Source organism: Erythrolamprus reginae, chromosome 1 (genome assembly GCF_031021105.1).
Source record: "Erythrolamprus reginae isolate rEryReg1 chromosome 1, rEryReg1.hap1, whole genome shotgun sequence".
Lineage (NCBI taxonomy): Eukaryota > Metazoa > Chordata > Lepidosauria > Squamata > Dipsadidae > Erythrolamprus > Erythrolamprus reginae.
The window spans coordinates 402,913,111-402,928,790 of NC_091950.1; the positions used below are offsets into that span (position 1 = coordinate 402,913,111).

At 39.7% G+C, this 15,680-nt stretch overlaps 1 protein-coding gene across 2 annotated transcripts in view; it reads left to right on the forward strand.

Annotated features, from left to right (window-relative positions):
• Positions 1–15,680, forward strand: part of CAMKK1 (calcium/calmodulin dependent protein kinase kinase 1) — a 179,180-nt gene that overhangs the window by 80,633 nt on the left and 82,867 nt on the right. For both annotated transcript variants that reach the window (XM_070735175.1, XM_070735176.1), the window contains exon 3: positions 10,673–10,720. In XM_070735175.1, coding sequence (XP_070591276.1) covers positions 10,673–10,720 — 48 coding nt within the window. The remainder of the gene's footprint in view (positions 1–10,672; positions 10,721–15,680) is intronic.

Genomic DNA, 15,680 nt, shown 5'->3' on the forward strand with positions numbered 1-15,680 from the left:
CTGATGATTTTTTTAATGTGTTGACCAGTGTTATCTTTTGAAAAAGCACCTTTAGGACATGTCTGTTGGGAATTACTGCATTTTTTGGAGTATAAGACACACCTTAGTTTTTGGGGAGGAAAATAGGGGGGGAAATCTGCCTACTAGGCATTGATCTGACTAGAGTCCATAGTCTGGTCAGTTTCAGCACATTATTTTATCCCCTGGTTAGAAAAAAAATTTCAGCATCTTTTAGGAAGGAAAAGGTGCATCTTGTACTTCAAAAAATACGATACTTTAAATTACTTTAAAGGCAAAAGGCTCCACTGAGCCTACTCCCAGCCTATTAATGCAAGCATTCCTCCCAGTTACCAGTCTATCTGAATCATAATTTTATCACCTGCCTCTTTCTTTCCTTCTACCATCATTTTTGGGTGCATCTACTTTGGCACATATCTATGAAAGTTTTCTCTGCGTTGGTAGCTTGCTGATTATTATTTTATTGACTGACGTGTGTGGTGTTTCCTAGGGGACTCACATAAGACCGGAAAGTAAGCAATTTAAAATTTTAATGCAGGCAAAGAATGTGTAGTTGGTACGCTATTGGTAACTGCTAAAATCCACATTACGCTCTCACTGGTTGATGTACTGTGGCATCAACTTTCATTAAATCAAGTCTCCTTCGTCTGTGGCTCTTAGTTGGCAGATACATTTATATTTGTGTCCCAGAAGAAAAGTATTTTAATATAAATTGTTAAGGCAAAATGATCATGAAATGCGAGAGGTTCATACTCAGAGCTGTAATGTCCCTTTCCAAATGCTAGTTGTGGATTGACTCATTCCTTTGTAATAATAGTAGCTGTTTTTATACAGTATTGCTTTGTAAATCGATCAGCAAGGGAAAACCCAGTTATTTAAGACATGAAATTTAGTAAATAAAAAAGGGATCCCTAATTTTTTTTTTTTTGGGGGGGGGGGGGGCCTGGACCAGAATTTTGCAATTTTGAAAATATGCAGTGGGAAGTTTAGGATTTAGTATTTCCTTCTTGATCCAACCATTAGGTATCTCCAATACACTTACACACAGAGCTGTTGTAAAGACAAACTACCGTATTCAATCTTCCCGTGAGAACAGGGGTGTCAAACTTGATTTCATTGAGGGCCGCATCAGGGTTGCGTTTGACCTCGAGGGGCTGGGGTGGGTGTGGCCAAGGTGGGTGTGGCCAGCTCTATGTCACTCGTGTGGGGGCACCTGTGGCAGCACGAGCGATCTGCCAATGAAAATGGGCTCCTGGCTCCATTTTCAGCTACGACAGCCTCCTGCAACCCTCTGCTCGTATTTTTGCTGGCAGGTTCATTGCAGGCCAGTCTTTTGCTGGTTCCAGATTGGCCCTGCAGGGCAGATCTAAGCACCTAATGGTCCTTCAGTTTGATACCCCTGCTTTAGAATATTTATAGTATAATTATAATTGTATAATTATACTAGTAAATTCCTTTACTCTATATTTCTAACTCAATCTGTGGTTACCATCTTCTTCTATTTTTATTTATTTTATTATTTTATTAATTGGATTTCTGTGCCGCCCGTCTCCGAGGACTCGGGGCAGCTCGCAACATATAAAATATACAATACACAATATCTTAATCCAATTAACTATTTAAAAAAATTTTAAAAAAAAACCAGAACCTTAAAAAACAATCATTCCATTCACTCCACATTCTTAAAAAAAAAATATTATAAAATATATACATTAAAAACAATACAATATGCACAATACAACAGAAAGAGAAAAGAAAGAAGAGAAAGGGAAGAAAAATAGAAAGAGAAATGAAAAGATAGACGGACATACGGATAAATCACACTTACAGATAGCGTAAGTGCTAGGAAAGATTGTCATTTTACGGCAAATCACAGTACAATAAAAATTTATTGTTTTACAATAAATCAATTTCAGGAAGTTATAGAATACAATGCTACCACCTTCACTTTTGACATCTGAATAAAAATAGCTGCCCAATTTTTTAATGCTATAGAAATATACTATTAGCTAAGACCCCATTTAAGCTGTTCCAAATTCCAGTATCTCACATTGAATAGGCTGAAATGTTTCACATCTCTCCTAATCGCTTCCATATCAATTTTCATATATAATCAATACCCTTTACAAATAGTTAACGCCTATTAATAAAATACCCTTTAAAAAAACATTTGAAAAATTCTTACAGTAGCGTAATCAAAGGGGAAAAAATAAACCCAATAATATCACCAAATATTGCCTAATTAATCCAATTACCAACCTAATTACTAATTGCTTTATATAAAAAATTGAGAATGAAAAGGATAGAATCAAAATAAAATTAAATCTGTAAAAAATAAAATGAAGGAAAGATTGTCATTTTAGATGGCATATACATAGTTTTTCCTCATTTATGTTGTCAGAATTTGCAGTTTAAAGCTCAGTTTATTCCAGGTATGTTTAGATGCGTGTAAAGGTATCTGCATCTATTCGATTTTAGAGAAAAAGGAAAAAGAAACAACCATGTCAACTATCCATTTGACTTTCGTTGGACCTAGAGTTAAGTTTACTAAAGTGGATTTATTCTACCCCTCATTACTGGTTCTTCATGATGTTGTTGTTTTTATTGTTATCTTTTTTTTTAATTGTATGAATGTCATAGAAACACAGAAGATTGACGGCAGAAAAAGAACTCATGGTCCATCTAGTCTGCCCTTATACTATTTGTTGTGGTTGGCTCTGGCCCAGCTCCTGCCCCAGGGATGCAGGGGGAAATTCAACATGTCACAGGCATGTGTTATTGCCGACAGAATCAGTTCAGAGTTTAGTTTCATCGGACGAAGAAGAAGGTGGGAGTGACTCAGCAGAGGAGGGCTTGGCACACAGCCCAGGCAGTCAATCTCCCTTATCTTCCGTTGATTCAAATGATGACATTTTGGACCCACGCAAGCGCAGAATTATGCTTAGAAGAGACCAAGTAAGAACAGGAAATAAGGGAGGCCACCTGTGTTTAGGTGGGGCTCCAGTAATTAGGGCTGCTACTAGAAATAGCAGCATGTGGGTTTGGCCATTGTGGAAGAATATCTGATCGGAGTTCGTCAGGAATCTTGTGTTGCTGGACTTTGTTGCTTTTTCACGCCTTTGAAACCAAAGCAGAGCAATGTGTGTGTGTGTGTCTCACTTTGTTGGAAGAAGAAGGGGTGTGAAGTTTCTTCACAGCTGCTAGCTAAGTACTTAATGACTGCTTAAGGGAAATTGTACAGACTACCCGGTTGTTTTGGGAAGAGTGCTCTTTGCAATACAAAAAGAGTGCTTAGTTTATTTTGAATTTTGTGATAAAAAACATTGTTTTGAATTTTCATGCGTGTGTGTATCTGAAATTTGTACCCTTGAATTTTCAGGAGGCTCCTATCAGAGAGCCCGGCAGAGCACTATTTCATGTATTTTATCTTAGGATGGATCTTTGTTCATCCCAGGCATGTTTAAATTCAGTTACTTTTGATTTACCATCCACGTCTGCTGGATGTTTGTTCCAAGCATCTACTACTTTTTCAGTAAAATAATACTTTTTCACGTTATATCTAATCTTTCCCCCAACTAACCTCAGATTGGGCCCCCTTGTTCTTGTGTTGACTTAAAATAGAAAGTATAGGCTCCATTTACAGTCATAAGATGAGGACTACCAGTAAGTACTGAAAATAAAACAGGCCACAACTATATTAAGTCTGCAGTCGGTACTTATGGAAAAGATGAATTAAAGATGAAAGGAAATGGGCAGGAAGGGCAGACCTAGAAACCCAGAATAAATAGCTCTGTCTTAGAGACAAAGTCAAGTCATTTTGCTGTCAGTCTCCATCAATGTCACACCAAACTCTATTTCTAGCGATAGTTTTCTGTTTAAAAAGAAAAGTGGCAGGTCAGAAAAACAATGTCTTCTAGTGTCCTTAAAGAGACTCATTTTTGGCCTTCTCAGGGACCTTGGACAATGTTTGAAAAATAGAAGCAACAAAAATCATGGAATGCGTAGAAATGTCAAAACAGACAATGGAACTTCAAGATAGAGATGAATCAGAGTTCTACAAAGCCTGGGGAAAATGGTTTAAAGGGCTGAACCAGAAGAATTATCTAAACATCACCAAAAAAGAAAAAAAAACTAATATTAACTCCGTTCTCTATTCACGCAATGGATCAAAGGAAATTATTTACACTGTAAACTACACAAAGCTATCGATCAAGACAAATGGTGAAGACCCACATGAAACCCTAGAATTAACATACAATTTACTGTTCATCACCATAAACACACAGTTAAGACGACATTGCAGTCAGGCGGTAGGGAAAGCAAGTAGGATGCTTGGCTGCATAGCTAGAGGTATAACAAGCAGGAAGAGGGAGATTTTGATCACGCTGTATAGAGCTCTGGTGAGACCACATTTGGAATACTGTGTTCAGTTCTGGAGACCTCACCTACAAAAAGATATTGATAAAATTGAACGGGTCCAAAGACGGGCTACAAAAATGGGGGAAGGTCTTAAGCATAAAACGTATCAGGAAAGTCTTAATGAACTCAATCTGTATAGTCTGGAGGACAGAAGGAAAAGGGGGGACATGATCGAAACATTTAAATAGGTTAAAGGGTAAAATAAGGTTCAGGGGGGAAGTGTTTTTAATAGGAAAGTGAACACAAGAACAAGGGGGCACAATCTGAGGTTAGTTGGGGGAAAGATCAGAAGCAACGTGAGAAAATATTATTTTACTGAAAGAGTAGTAGATGCTTGGAACAAACTTCCAGCAGACGTTGTTGGTAAATCCACAGTAACTGAATTTAAACATGCCTGGGATAAACATACAGTATATCCATCCTAAGATAAAATACAGGAAATGGTATAAGGGCAGACTAGATGGACCATGAGGTTTTTTTCTGCCGTCGATCTTCTTTGTTTCTATGTTTCTAAACCTACCCACCTGGATGCTGCCATTTGGGTTCTTTTATTTATTTATTTTATTTATTTATCCATTGCATTTATATGCCGTTCACCCCTAAACAGACTGTGAACGGCTAACAAATAAATACAATACAAATAAAAAAGGAATAAATACATCAGTATTTTGGAGAAGGTCGGCATACAAATCTAATTAATAAATAAAATAAATAAATAAAATGTACAGTGCCATAAAAACTACAATATCATTTTTTTTTTTAAACATACATACTCACAATCAGTCCTAATTCCAGGCCTGCCAGAAAAGCCAGGTCTTAATGGTTTTCCGGAAGACCGGCAAGGAGGAGAATCTCTAGGGACAGTTGATTCCACAGGGTCAGAGCCACCACAGAGAAGGCTCTTCCCTGAGGTCCCACCAACCAACATTGTTTGGCGTGAGATTCGGCTTGGACGCATGCACAAACCGAATCTCCTGTGTGAGGATGCTGGTGCATGAGAGATTTTGCTGATTTGGGGCTTTTTTTTCTTCTGCGCATACGCAGAAGCAAAGAAATCGGGGAAAATCTGTGAAATCTTGCATGCGCGAGCGCCCTCATGTGAGATCTTGCTTCCTGCGCATGCGCAGAAGCCGAATCTTGCTCCAGCAATGGGGAGCCCTTCACTGGTCATCAGGATCACCTGAGTGATGCAAATGGATTTAGAGCACTGGTTCTCAACCTTTCTAAGGTTCCTCGTGTTGTGGTGACTCCAACCATAAGTCTAGCGCCAATTGAAGCTAATTGGCAGGAAGGTCAGAGAGATGCCTCCACTGTAAATGCCTGATTGGTTGGATTGTAAAAATATGTTCCAAGATGCTAGAATAGAAGCTTTAGTTCCTAATACCAGGGGAAATTTGTCTTTTCTCAGGGTCTCAGGCGACCCCCCATGAAATAGTCATTCGACCCTCAAAGGGGTCCCGACCCCCAGGTTGAGAACCACTGATTTAGAGCCTTCTTGGAACTGTTGAAAGGACTGTGTTGTAGACTGGAGATAGAGGACTGTTGTATCCTCCCCCCTCTGTTGAGAGAGTGCTATTCAATTTTGCAGATGGCCTCTTCAACCCCTCTTTCAAACCAGCGATCCTCTCTATCCAAAATATGGAAAAAAGCACCTTTGGGTCTCTGCTAGAGATAAGTTCTCTGAGAATGGGTCCAAAACTCAGAAGACAAAATCTCTGGTCCTGGTGACCAAACCGGATTGAATCCTATATATCAGTGATGGCCAACCTTTTTTCCCTAGGGTGCCAAAGGAGCATGGGCATGGACTTTCGCGCATGCGCGAGTGCCCACACCCATAATTCAATGGCTGGGGAGGGTAAAAAAAACAGCTCCCCACCCGGAACCCCTATGGAGGCTGGAAATGGCCTGTTTCCCAAACTTCTGGCAGGCCAGTAGGCTTGTGTTTTGCCTAACCCATGCTCCAAAGGCTTTCCTGGAGCTTGGTAAAAATTCTCCCCCATCCCCCAGGAGGTTCTCTGGAGGCCAAAAACGCCCTTCCAGAGCCTCTGTGCGAGCCAAAAATCAGCTGGCCGGCACACACATGCACGTTGGAGCTGAGCTAGGGCAACAGCTCAAGTGCCAGTAGATATGGCTCCACATGCCACCTGTGGCACCCGTGCCATAGGTTCGCCATCACTGCTGTATATTATCCTGGGTCACATATAGTCATCATCGTTCGTCACTAACTTAAACATTTCCTTTATCCAAGAGTTGGCCTGTTTGCAATTCCTTAACTCTCCTGGCTCCCACCTAAACCATCAGAATATTTGACAGGCACATTATATACGCATGCTACATTATGTATGTATTGGAGATTGTCTGCTTTCCTGGACCCGTTTTTTTTCCAATCTTCCCAGAACCTAAGAATGCCTTCAAAAGCAACACCTCCTAGTCATTTGTCATTGTCAGTCCCCGGAGGCAATATATCCACACTGCTAGGTTACAATCATTATGCAGCCTAATTTATTCATCTTGGCAAAAATCAAAATGAAATCCATCAATGCCATGTGCTGCCGGCTTCATCAGTTGAAGGTGAAGATGGATTACTGTTTCCCCAAACAAGGAACATGCCTGGGATAAAGTGGGTGCCATTTGAAGCCTCTGCATACCCAGCCGATGACACATTTTTTTGGCAATCAAGAGATGACATATTTTCCTGTGATAATAGAGCTGGAGAGCCAATTGCATCAGCTGAAAGCGTCGAGGTTTCGATGTGCTGTTTCTTGTGATCTAACTCTCCTTTTCAAAAGTGCCCAAAGAAAAAGTAAAACATTGGAATGAGAGTTTGGAATCAGAAGATAATTTTTTTAAAAAAGAAATGTTAAAGAAGAAGATTTTACATAGGCTTAAAAACTTACACAAAAGAAACATATTAAAAGAAAGAAAATATACAGGAGTTTAAAAAGTGAAAGAAAAAGAAAAACCAAAATCTAAAGCAGTAATTTCATAAATCTTCTTTGCAGCACTTAACTTACACATTATTTACTATATCCATCCTCCCAAACTGCATACTATGCAGTTTCCTTCTTCCCATAAACCAGTCCTCTTAATCAATAAATCCCCAAATCACCTGTTCATTTTATCAGTTTTCAACAAAAATCAAGGATGACAAAATTGAATGGGTCCAAAGACGGGCTACAAGAATGGTGGAAGGTCTTAAGCATAAAATGTATCAGGAAAGACTTAATGAGCTCAATCTGTAGAGTCTGGAGGACAGAAGGGAAAGGGGGGACATGATCGAAACATTTAAATATGTTAAAGGCTTAAATAAGATCCAGGAGGGAAGTGTTTTTAATAGGAAAGTGAACACAAGAACAAGGGGACACAATCTGAAGTTAGTTGGGGGAAAGATCAAAAGCAACATGATTTTACAGTATCCTTCCCCTGCCATACCCATCAAGCCACAGTCACCAAGCCACACCACACTACGCCCACCAAGCCACTCCTACGGAACTGTTAGTAAAAAAAAAAATTGACTCCCACCAGCTCCTCTGCAGTTATGCTGAAACCCTAAGACTGCATTACTCACTCAATGACGGGATTAGATTCTCCTAGATGGGGAAGAGAGAAGGACGTTTGAGTTGACAGGGGTTTATAAACCCTGCAGTATATTTATTTATTAATTTACTCATTCATTCATTCGACTTGTATGCTGCTCCTCTCTGAGGACTTGGGGCAGCTTACAACATATCAAAAAACAATTATACAGTGGAACATCTGAAATCCAATTAATATAAATAACAAATTTAAAACCATTCCAAAAAGCTTGAAACATTAAAAATCATTCATTCAGAAAATAGGTTTTAAAATTCTTGCAGAAGGCGAAGAGGGTGAGGGCAGTCCAAATCTCCAGGGGGGAGTTGATTCCAGAGGGCCGGGGCCCACACAGAGAAGGATCTTCCCCTAGGCCCCGCCAAGCAACATTGTCTAACCTGGAGAAGGCTGACTCCATGGGACGTAACCAGTCACTAGGATTCATGCGGCAAGAGGCGGTCTCGGAGATAATCTGGTCCAATTTATTTATTACTTAGATTTGTATGCCGCCCCTCTCCGAAGACTCGGGGCTTGTAGGGCTTTATAGATCATAACCATCACTTTGAATTGCGTCCGGAAACGAATTGGCAGCCAATGCAGTCTTCATATTCTTCTGCCCACTGCCTCCTAATGTAGCGTCTTGTATTATTGTAGTGTTATTTTTCTCTGCTTAGCTTCTTCTTTCCTTTTAATTATTGGCTTTCCCCACAGTTCTCTTCTGACCTCTGGCTTGTTTCAAACAGTTGCTCGAGATCTAGCCTTGATCTCGGATTCTGTCTGCATGTCGTCTGGCTCCAAGTCCTGTGTTCTGCCAAGCGTCGTTCCTTACCTTGCTTTTTGATCCAACAATCTTCGGTTCAGTCTATACTAAATTAGCTTGTGCATTACATAAGGCTGCAGCAAAGAACCTCTTCAGTTCCTTCTCTCAGTTGTGAATGGCCTTGTCAGAGAGACAGGCTTTCCTTATAATCATACTTCATTGACTTTTATTAGCTGGTTGACAAAGGGGAGCATCTGTAAAAAAATAAAATAAAATCTCATGTTAAGCAAGTATTACTGCATCAACTCCAGCAGAAATGGAACAAGAGTTACGGTAGTTTGGTAACTGGAAGCTGGTTTAGGAACCATAAGCATTGCCATTTGAGTTTTAATTTATTTGTTTGTTTTGTTTTGTCGAGTACCTATTGGTGGTATAAAGATTTACAATAATATTTATTTATTTATTTATTTGATTTTTATGCAACTCTTCTCCTTAGACTCAGCTTACAACATGTTTTTTAAATTATTAGATTTGTCATGAATTGTTTTATTGTTGTTGTGAGCCGCCCCGAGTCTACGGAGAGGGGCGGCATATAAATCCAATAAAACTTGAAACTTGAAACTTCTAGTACAAGCCTCCAATGAAAAGGAACTTGGTTCAAATCAGACACACACACGCAGTAGAAGTCCAGTAAATGTTTTTTATCTCAACAAAAGAGAAGCAAAACTCCCTTTTAGAATTCAAAGGGATTTCTTGTATAAACAAGGCAGTAATGGATTACAGTCCGATAACAAGGCAAGCAATAAATCAGCAATAAACCAGTATTGTGAAGTTCGGCACAAATACTGTTTGTTCCAGACGTGGCAAAAACTTACAAGGATTTCTTTTCTCAAACTCCGTGACTCCCAACAACTACGATCAGATAATCTCCACGCTGCTCAGCCCGCACGCTGCCAATTTAACAGCTGCTATAATTACATGAGCCCCACCCAACCACAGGTGGATTCTCTATCGCCTGTAATATTTCTTCAGTTGTTCTCTTCTATGCATAACTCTACGCATGCGTGGGTCTAAAAATTCCTCATCCGAATCTACTGAAGATAATGGAGATTGACTTCCTGGGCTGTCTGCCAAGCCCCCCTCTTCCAAGTCACCCTCACCTTCTTCTTCTTCCAAGGAAACTTCACTACCTGACTCTGTCGGCAATAAAACAGGCCTATGACATGTTGATATTTCCCCTGCATCCACCTCCATATTCCTTGGGGCAGGAGCTAGGCCAGAGCCAACCACAACAACGCATGAGATTTTGCCGATTTTTAGCGTTTTTTTGCTTCTGCGCATGGGATTACACTTGCTGCATCTCGTGCCAACGGGCGTGAGGGTGCCTAACGGACCCGCATGCACCTGTGACGGTCCCGGAGAGCGTACCGGTGGGGGCTGGTAAGTGCAACCCCCGCCTGATAATAACCAATCCGAGTCTGCGGAGAGGGGCGGCATACAAATCTAAATAATAAATAAATAAATCCGGTTTTTGATTCTGAACTTAATCAAAGTTGCCCAGATTCTAAAGCTTAAAAAAAATTGAAATAAAACACAAGATAAGGGAGGATTTTTTATTCTTTACTTTCCTTTGGGAACACGGGCAACTTCCTTCATGCAAAGCTCTCTCTTCTGTCTGTTGCTACAATTTTTTTAAAAATAAAAACCGGTTGGAAGCATTGCTGCTTAAAAAAAATATTTATATCTTATCTTCCCTAGTGAGTGAGGTCCCAAAATATATTTGTCACTTCTCATTTTTTTTGAGGAGCTTAGAGAGAAGTGAAGCTACATCTCAGACTTCCTATTTTTGGTCTTCCCCTCCCTCTGTACTAACTTGTTCTATCTCTTTTTTTTAATCCACAGGATTGTGTGCAGCTGAACCAATACAAACTGAAAAGTGAAATAGGAAAGGTAAGGTTTATAGCACCGTATTCTCTACTCCAGGGATGGAGCGGTTAATTAAAAGAATCTAACATAAAGTTTAGGTGTGCTTGGAGCTTGCCAGATACTTATGGACACATTGGCCCTATAGGCATTATTATTATTATTACTATTATTATTATTATTATTATTATTATTATTATTATTATTATTAATTGGATTTTTATGCCGCCCCTCTCCAAAGACTCGGGGCAGCATTACACACTGCTCAAAAAAATAAAGGGAACACTTAAAGAGCACAAAATAATTCCAAGTAAATCAAACTTCTGTGAAATCAAACTGTCCACTTAGGAAGCAACACTGATTGACAATCAATTTCACATGCTGTTGTGCATATTCAACTTTGTACAAAACTAAGTATTTAGTGAGAATATTTCATTCATTCAGATCTAGGATGTGTTATTTGAGTGTTCCCTTTATAAACATTTCCACCCTCAAAAATGCAAATAATAATTTTGGAAAGAAAATAGTAGTATTAAACACCTCCATTTTTTCATGAAGAAAGCTCAGGTAAGGAAATGCTAATTATTGGTTGACATTATCATTATAATTATACTTGGAATTGTAATTATTACTGTTCCCACTTTCCTTTTCACCTAGGAGGATTTTCCCTGGCTGTCTGCCTGGAGTGTTGAAACAGGATATAAAGACTATTAATCACCTTTAATGCAGCCAATTGTTGGAACTTCAAAAGGCCAACCACTTTCAACCACTCCAATGGGCCTGGTTATTTCCATTCAGATGCAGTGTAGTTTAACTGTTATGTCAGTTGAGAAATATCCCAGACTTGGAAGCCATTTTAGAGTGAATAAGATAAATTGTTTCCAGGGTTGGGCAGCAAGCCACTCCTACCCAGTCACGTGACCATCAAGCCACACCCACAAAATAAGCCACGCCCACAGTATGGCAGTAAAAATTTTGGCTACTCATTACTGATTGTTTCCCTATCTGGAGGTTGGTAATAAAAGCAGAGTTACAGCTAGTAGCCTGAGTGGAGACATTTTCTTGGGCCGGAGGGAGAAGATACATCTCATTTACCAAAGGAGAATGATATGTTCCATGAGGCACACTTGTCTTTCTGTAGGCTTTAAGAGCTGCATCCCAAAGGTGGAATGATCACAAATCAAGATAGACTTCACTTAGGGAATAGGTAGAAAAAGGCCTTAGGCCACTTAATAGTTTCATGAAGTCTACGGAGGGGGGCGGCATACAAATCTAAATAATAATAATAATTATTATTATTTTTATTTATTTACTTACTTACTTACTTACTTACTTACTTACTTACTTACTTACTTACTTACTTACTTACTTACTTACTCAGGGCAGCTTACAACAACAGTGTAAATACAAAACAATGAAAAGGAGCCAAATTTACAATCTAAAAATTATAAAACCCTAATTAAAAACCCATAAATTAACCAATCCCAACAATATGCTTACTAATCATTCATAACATTTGGCCGTGATAGTTGTTAATTCATGCCCCCCACAGGCCTGCCGGCAAAGCCAGGCCTTCGTGGCCTTACGGATGACCAGTAGGGTGGGAGCAGTACAGACATCAGGAGGGGGGGAGTTGATTCCATAGAGCTGGGGCAGCAACAGAGAAGGCCCTCCCCTGCAGCCCCGCCAATCTGCATTGCTTAGTCGACGGGACCTGGAGGAAGCCAGCTCTGTGTGCTCTTATTGGTCTTAACAACGGTGTTACAACTGCAGTGATTCACTTCGCAAAGGTGGCAAGAAAACTCACTTAACAAATTTTTCACTTAGCAACCTAATTTTGGGGCTGAATTATGTTCATAAGTCGAGCACTACTGTAATTTGGAAACTGCAGGATCCTGTGAAACAAATAAGTTTGGGAATTTCTGCTTTAAGGGATTTAAGGCTTTTGTCCCTTAACGTCACCTGCATTTTTATTTTTAAAAAGCTGATCCTGCTGACTCATGGCAACGGCAAAAGATGCGCATGAATGCACCCACTTGAACCCGTGTCTATGACTGCCTTCTGCCAAAACATACACACTGTATGTTTTGAGGAAAATGAATTGGAATCTGGCTTGTCCAGTTCAAATTGTCAAAGGCTTATTCTGCATTCTGAAAAACCAACTCTGCTTATTTTTCATTATATTCTTCTAAGTATAGTATTCCAAAATGTCCAATACATTTTTAATATTGTCCTTCAACTATCTAGAGCAAGATATCTGGACTTCAACTCCCAGAATGCCCCAGCCAGCATTTGCTGGCTGGGGAATTCTGGGAATTGAAGTCCAAATATCTTCAAGTTGCCAAGGTTGGGAAACACTGATCTGCTAGAGAACATACTTTTCTTGCATAAAGCCCCCATGTCGATGTTCAGACGGTATAGGGGGAAAAAATCTTGTGTAAAGCCCCCTTGTCAAATGTTAGATATAGAATTGGGTTCCTGCAAAAATGTAAAATGCTGGACTAGTTTAGGATAATTTATAATCTGGAGCTGGTTGGGCTGCTCGATACCTTTTTAAAATTTTTATTTATTTATTATTTATTTATTTATTTATTTGTATCCTGTATTTATAGGATTAAAAAAGGACAGTAGGACAGGGACGGTAGGCACAATGGTGCACTTATGCACGCCCTTTACAGACCTCTTAGAAACAGGGAGAGGTCAACTGTAGACAGTCTAAGGTTAAGTTTTTGGGGTTTGGGGAAGAAACCAGAGTCAGGTAGTGCATTCCAGGCATTGATCACTCTGTTGCTGAAATCGTATTTTCTGCAAGTTGAGTTTGGAGATGTTTACATTTAGTTTGAATCTATTACGTGCTCCTGTAATGCTGCGGTTGAAGGTGAAGTAGTCATTAACAGGAAGGACATTTTGGTATATGATTTCATGAACTACAGTTAGATCAGATTGGAGGCAATGTAGTTGTAAATTGTCTAATTGCAATATTTCAAGTATTTATGGCCTACATTTTTACCTTGTTTTCCCTCTGATACCAAATACTGTAGGTGACATATAGGTTTAAAAAGGTGGAGGAAAGAAAGACAAAACACATTGGACCAGAGTACCTCTGGAACCGCCTGCTACCGCATGAATCCCAGCGACCGATAAGGTCCCACAGAGTTGACCTTCTCCGGGTCTTGTCGACTAAACAATGTTGTTTGGCAGGCCCCAGGGGAAGAGCCTTCTCTGTGGCGGCCCCCGCCCTCTAGAATCAACTCCCCCCGGAGATTAGAACTGCCCCCACCCTCCCTGTCTTCCGTAAACTACTCAAGACTCACTTATACCACCAGGGAGTTGAGACACCTTTCCCCCAGGCTCTTTTATATTTTATTTTATGTTTGGTATGAATGTGTTGTTTGGTTTTTTAAATATGATAGGGTTTTATATGTTTTTTTTAATATTAGATTTGTTCTACTATAATATTGTTTTTATTATTGTTGTGAGCCGCCCCGAGTCTTTGGAGAGGGACGGCATACAAATCTAATAAATTATTATTATTATTAATTAATCTCCCCCAGCTGGAAGAGAATAATAGGTCTGACCATCTTGCCTGATTATCCTTCCATCAGGGGTGAAATACTCCCAGTTCGCTCGTACCTGTCAGTCATCGGGGACCTGGTTGCGAAGGGAGCGCAATGCTCCGCCCACCTGCCTGGACGCTGCCATTTGGGTTCTTTTACCCTCTGCGCATGCACAGAATGCTTTGCGCATGCACAGAGGGTAAAAGAACCCAAATGGCAGTGTCTGGGCACATGGACGGAGCCTCACACTCCCTTCCTGACCGGGGTCTCCAGTGATTGACAAGCAAACTGAGAGCATTTCAATTCTGCCTTCCTTTATCCATACAACGAGAATAATAAACAGCAGGCATCAGGAATGGAAGGGTACAACCATCCGAGAGAGAAATTATCTTCTTTAATAGCACTACATTTTTAGAGCAAAGCTGCCAACAACATCTAAGCACCAAGCAGTTTTTGGCAGCCTAAAAAGTTGCCAGAGATAAAAAACAGATCTCCTCCAGCTTTTTTCTGCTGGATGACAGCATCCAAACACACTGTTTTATTTCAGTTCAGTTCCTTACCCAAGCAGAAAGCAATGTCCATCTGAAGTGGGCCAGTGGACTTGATTATTTTTACAGCGATTAGAAGCTGCAAGAAATGGGAGAGGAGGGAACATTCAAGGGATGGTTGGGAGTTTATAGATGCAAAATGCACTGCAGGAAAATGACTTGATTTTCGGTTTTACCGATTAGATAGATTTGTAGTTATAGGATTCTTTATTGGCCAAGTGTGACAGGACACACAAGGAATTTGTCTTTAGTGCATATGCTCCCAGTGTACATAAAAATACAAGATATATTTGTCAAGAATCATAAGGTACAACACTTAATGATAGTCATAGGGTACAAATACTGTAAGCAATCAAATCATACAAGGAAGCAATATAAATCGTAAGAATATAAAGAACAAAGTTACAGTCATGCAGTCATAAGTCATAAGCGGGAGGAGATATGTGTGTAACATGTTGTATGTTATATGTTGTGTGTGTGTTTTATATTATAAAAATTAATAAAAATATAAATAAAAAAAATAAGCGGGAGGAGATGGGTGATAGGAACAATGAGAAGATTAATAGTACAGTGTTCCCTCGATTTTTGCGGGTTCAAACTTCGCAAAAAGTCTATATCACGGTTTTTCAAAAATATTAATTAAAAAATACTTCGCGGGGTTTTTCCCTATACCACGGGTTTTCCCGCCCGATGACGTCATATGCCATCGCCAACCTTTCGTCTGCCTTTCATAAATATTTTTTAAAATAAACTTTAATAAATAAACATGGTGAGTAATAATCTAAATGGTTGCTAAGGGAATGGGAAATTGCATTTTAGGGGTTGAAAAAGTGTTAAGGGAAGGCTTGTGATACTGTTCATAGCCAAAAATAGCGTATTTAC